The 5,664-nt window shown below is 51.6% G+C and overlaps 1 protein-coding gene across 1 annotated transcript in view; it reads left to right on the forward strand.

The window, feature by feature from the left end:
* Positions 1-2,008: 2,008 nt before the first annotated feature.
* The window catches only part of LOC106806804, a 5,953-nt gene continuing 2,297 nt past the window's right edge, over positions 2,009-5,664 (forward strand). The window contains exon 1 of the mRNA XM_014808885.1: positions 2,009-2,048. Within this exon, the coding sequence (XP_014664371.1) occupies positions 2,046-2,048 (3 nt within the window). The 5' untranslated portion in view covers positions 2,009-2,045. The remainder of the gene's footprint in view (positions 2,049-5,664) is intronic.

Here is a 5,664-nt window from a genome sequence, read left to right on the forward strand (position 1 = left end):
GCACCACGTGGCTTCCGAGACGCGCGTTAGGAAAGAATGCAGGTTTCCATGCCTCCCCTCGCTCTGACTACAGTAAATGCATGAGGGACTGCCTCAATCTAGATTGATCACCCGCTAGATCACCTGCTGTGGAGAACGAAGGCTCGTTCGAAGCGACGACCTCCAATAGAGACGTAGCAAACAACGCCAGTGGTGGCTACCTTTAAAATGAAGCACTGCTGCAAAATTCAGAGCGCGATAGCAACACTGCAGAGAGTGGTATCTACCTAGTACGTACCTTGCACTACCTCCGTATACAATTTGACTACTCCACACTACCCTCTGCCTACCTCCGCATACCTCGCGTAACTACCTCCTTACTACTCCACACTACTCCGTACTACCTCATACTACCTTCGCGACTACCTCTGCATTTTTAAAACCTTTCCGGTCCTACCTCCGACTACCTCCGCTACCTCCGCACTACCTCCGCACTACCTTGTACTACCTCTGCAACCTACCTCTGCCACTACCTCGTGCCACTACCTCCGTACTACCTCCGCACTACCTCCGTACTACCTCCGCACTACCTCCGTACTACCTCCGCACTACCTCTGCACTACCTCCGCACTACCTTCCGCACTACTCGCATACCTTCCGCCACTACCTCTGCACTACCTCTGTACTACCTCCGCACTACCTCTGCACTACCTCCGTACTACCTCCGCACTACCTCCGCACTACCTCCGCACTACCTCAGCACTACCTCCGTACTACCTCCTTGCTAATTCCCACACTATCTCCGTACTACCTTTGTAAGCTTTGTACTACCTCCGTACTAGCTCCTTACTACCCCCGCACTACCTTCGTACTATCGTTGTACTAGCGGCAGACACAGTAGAGTGTAGTAGCTACCTGCGTACTAGCTCCTTCTACCCCCGCACTACCTTCGTAACTATCGTGTGTACTAGCGGCAGACACAGTTTAGCGTGTTAGTAGGTACTCCGGTACTAGCTCCTTCACTACCCCCAGTACTCCACCTCCATACTACCGTTCGCACTACGCTTGCGGTCTACCTCCGTGCTACCGCCGCACTTACCTCCGCACTACTCCGCACTACCTCACGCACTAACCTCTGTGACTCCTCTGGCACTGACTCTGCACACCTCTGCACTACCTCCCGTACTGACCGTTCCGCACTACCTCCGCCCACCTCAGCACTACTCCGTACTACTGTCGCACGTGACCTCTGCACTACCCGTGCACCTCCCACTACCTCCGCACTACCTCCGCCACTACCTCTGCACTACCTCTGTACTACTCTGCACTTACCTCTGCAACTACCGTACTACCTCCGCCACTACGCTCCGCAACTACCTCCGCACTACCTCAGCACTACCTCCATACTACCTCCTTGCTAATTCCCACACTATCTCCGTACTACCTTTGTAAGCTTTGTACTACCTCCGTACTAGCTCTTACTACCCCCGCACTACTCCTACTATACGTAACTGTTACTAGCGGCAGACACAGTAGAGATGTAGTAGTTACCTCCTACTAGCTCCTTTCTACGCCCGACCACTACTCTCGTACTATCGTTGTACTAGCGGCAGACACAGTAGAGTGTAGTAGCTACCTCCGTACTAGCTCCTTACTACCCCCGCACTACCTTCGTACTATCGTTGTACTAGCGGCAGGAACGATAGCAGTTATAGCTACCGCGTACTAGCATGCGGACGTGTGGTGAATTAATGGGGCGGGCGCAGGGGGCGCGGGGGCGGCCCGGGGGTAGGGGGCAAGAGTGGGCAGCGGCCCTGGTGCGCGGAGCGAGATTGCTACAACCTCCTCTTCCTCTCATCACGTCTTCACGCGGCGACGGAAGTTGACGAGGTGTGCTACCCTGTGCGGCGGCCGACGGGCCAAGCCTGTTCTCCCTACAGTCTGATTTTTCCTTTCAGGCTCGCGCACAGGGTGCATGGTGAGATGATGATGATGAGGATGAGGAGGAGGATGAGGAGGAGGATGATGATGCGGGCAGACAGTATGTCGATGATGGGGAGAGTAAGATGGTCGATGAAGCCTCCATAGAGGGAGATTTTCGAAGATATTGACATGAACGATGATTTCAAACTCGATGAGGACGAAGATTCGAAGAGCGAGTTGAAGCAAGAGACGCCTCATCAGTCAAAGGTAAGACGTTTAACGTTCAATCAGTGTTCTTCTGTAGTGTGAAGTAAGCTTACCTTCGCCAGTATATTATAATACATCAAGATGGGAAGGTTTTATCCCGATATTAAGATGAAAAATTTATCATAATTATGCTTCTAAATGATTGACCGTGACAACATGATGACGTTGTTGATGCTTATGCCGACATGATACGGTCGACACGGATACGTCGACACGATTACGCGACACATACGCGACACCGATACGTCGACACGAGACGCCAACGACTAGTCGACACATACCGCATCAACACGATACGCGAACGTTTTACGCCGACATGATACGTCGACACGTCATACGTCGACCACGTACGCCAGCCCCCCGCGAACTCGACACGAATACTGCCGACACGATTGACTCGACACGGATACGCAGCACGATAGGTCGACACGATACGCCGAACGAATACGTCGACCACGATACGCGACACGTTACGCAGCACCGATACGTTGTCCCGATACGTCGACACGATACGTCGACACGATACGTCGACACGATACGCCGACACGATACGTCGACACGATACGTCGACACGATACGTCGACACGATACGCCAGCACGATACGCCAGCACGATACGCCAGCACGATACGTTGACACGATACGCCGACACGATACGTCGACACGATACATCAACACGATACGCCGACACGATACGTCGACACGATACGCCGACACGATACGTCAACACGATACATCAACACGATACGCCGACACGATACGTCGACACGATACATCAACACGATATGCTGACAGACGTCACATTACGTTGTGTTTTCGCCCGCAGCTGTCGCTGGAGACGCTTGCTGCCGGACAAGAGATCATCATGAGGCAGCTGAACGGCATGCAGGCAACCCTCAACCTGCTCGCAAATCGTTTCCTCGGCATGCCGGCAGCCGACGAGCAGGTATGAAGCCAGCGGTAACCGTGCGTTTACCGCATGACCAACGTACCAACATAACAGGAAGGTCACCAGAAGCGTAGCTAATCTATTTTTCCTGGGGGGGGGGGCAAGGCCATATACATGGTGTGTTCTGGGAAGGTGAACGCCTTTGACCATCTATTGTATCTATTTTTTTCTGGGGGGGAAACTGCCTCTGTGCCCCCCCCCCCCACCTAGCTACGGCCTTTTGCCGCATTACCAACATACCAACATAACAGGGAGGTCAATGTATAACAGGAGGGCCATACCGTAACAAGTACCATAACAAGAGGGTCATACCATAACAAGAGGGTCATACCATAACAAAAGGGCCATACCATAACAAGAGGGTCATACCATAACAAGAGGGTCATACCATAACAAGAGGGTCATACCATAACAGGAAGGTTGGGACAATGTTGCATGGACGTGCGTGCGTCGTGCAGAGCTCAGGGTTAGGGTTCCCCTATACGTCCCTATTGTCAGAGTGCAGCTTTGCTATTGTCAGCCACACACGTTGTGCATGCTCCCAGCTCATGTGTGATCACTGCTGCATGGAGATGGTAAAACATTGCTGGTCGAGAGTTTCCACATCTTTACTTAATACATAATGTAATATACTTATATATCCCCTGGGGGATCTCCCATTATGTACTATTGATATAATCCTTGTATAATACTTGTATTCTTGTACTTAACAGAATATAACAAACTTAAATAACTAATCATAATTATAATTAATAATAATGATAGGACGAATATTATGTCTTAGAATAATTATAATATTAGAATGTCCTATTATTTTGCCCTTGAGTAACGTTCTCTTGTCTCGATCGCAGGTCGTGACCTCTCTGCCGGTCGGCCAACCCGCGAAGGAAGAAGACAAGTTCATACGCGCCACTCCGGAGATCGGAGCCGCGAAAGCCGTGAGCAAAGACGCTGAGGCGCGGCCGGACGACGGCGCGACGCCGCAGCTGGCAAAGCGCCAACGCGCGCCGTCCCCCGAGATTGAGATCGTGCATGCGACCTCCGAGGTCAGGCAGGGGGCACCGCCTGCGGCATCGGGCGGCGGCGGCGGCGCGCGGCTGGAGCATCGCGGGGCGATGATGGCGCCACCGTACGCCGCTCCCGACAAGGTGCCAATGAGACCGGAGATGTCTCTCGCTCCGCTGCAGCAGCAGCGGCACCACGGTGGCGCCCTCTCTCACGCATCCATGTCCGCCGCCATGAGCAGGGAGATGCACCAGCTGTCCGCGATGCATAGAGGACCGGCAAACCCCGCGGTGAGTCACGCGATATATTAGTCTATGCTGCGTTGGTATCCTTGAGGCTGCATATCTTCATTTGACGTCACACTTATCTTTAATGTCCTCCTTGTGAAGGGCTTCGTGGCAGTATGCTACGCTAAGCCGCGAGGCTGCATCATCGGTTAGAGTCACCGCGCTCTAGCGTCCGCATTACGGCTTCGCGAAACTCTGCAGCGTTCGGCCGCCGATCAGAACAAATTGAATCGTCAGAGAACTGAACGATCATCTTTTCTATGCGATTCCAGGTGGCGCCGGCATCGTGGAAGCCATCCCTGCAGCAACAGCAGCATCTTCAGGCGGGCGGCAGACTCCCGGTAGATGCCGCCAACAGGTTGGCGAGGCCCATGCCTGCGCACGGCGGCGGCGGCGGCGGCGGCGGCGGCATGAAGCGCCCCCAAGTGGTGGTCGTTGACACGTCGCTGTACAGCCATTACCCACGTGAGTGTGCTGCGGGTCCAGACGGGCGAATAAAATTTTTAATTACTCTCATCATTACCGCGACCACTTTGATGCTAGTTACTAGATCGCTTATAGATGGCTTATTGACGTTGAAACCGACGATTGCATTCGCAATTAATTTTAAGACGACATGCAGGGGGCGGGCTGACGTAACGTCGCGGAGTCTCTTAGGAAATTCAGTAGTTAGTTTACGCAGTAATTTCTATCCTTATGGTGATCTTTCTGTGGTCCTGTGGGTACCTTACGGAACAATTTTTTGTATGTGTTTGAATGTATTTTGACTCCGGATATCACTTAAACAATAATTTTAGACTCATGATTCGCGTCATCTTTCAAGTCATTTTTTTAAACGTCGATGTCGATATCAGCGTGCTTACGTAGTGCTTATCGTTTGCAGTGCTGAAGCCTCTCGGTGCAGTCATCAGCAACCACGGTCGATGGCGAAACATGCCACCAGAGCGTGCTGCACGCCAGATGACACTGAACCTGGCGAGTCACTGCGTGTTTGGAGATGACGTGATGGCACAGTGCACGCTCAGCGGGTGGGGAGGTCGCCAGCAGCTACCACAGGATGGCATGGAACTCATCAAAAGTACGCACAAACTCTGATGTTATTGAATTATCAATATCATTATTATTATTATTATTGTTATACTATTGAATTATTATCATTATCATTCATGTTGTTATTAGTCTTAGTATTATTATTATTATTATTATTATTATTGTTAAATTCATGCTGTGTGATTAGTTTATAATATGAAGTATG

The sequence above is a fragment of the Priapulus caudatus genome, unplaced genomic scaffold (genome assembly GCF_000485595.1).
Source record: "Priapulus caudatus unplaced genomic scaffold, Priapulus_caudatus-5.0.1 Scaffold180, whole genome shotgun sequence".
NCBI classification, from domain to species: domain Eukaryota; kingdom Metazoa; phylum Priapulida; class Priapulimorpha; order Priapulimorphida; family Priapulidae; genus Priapulus; species Priapulus caudatus.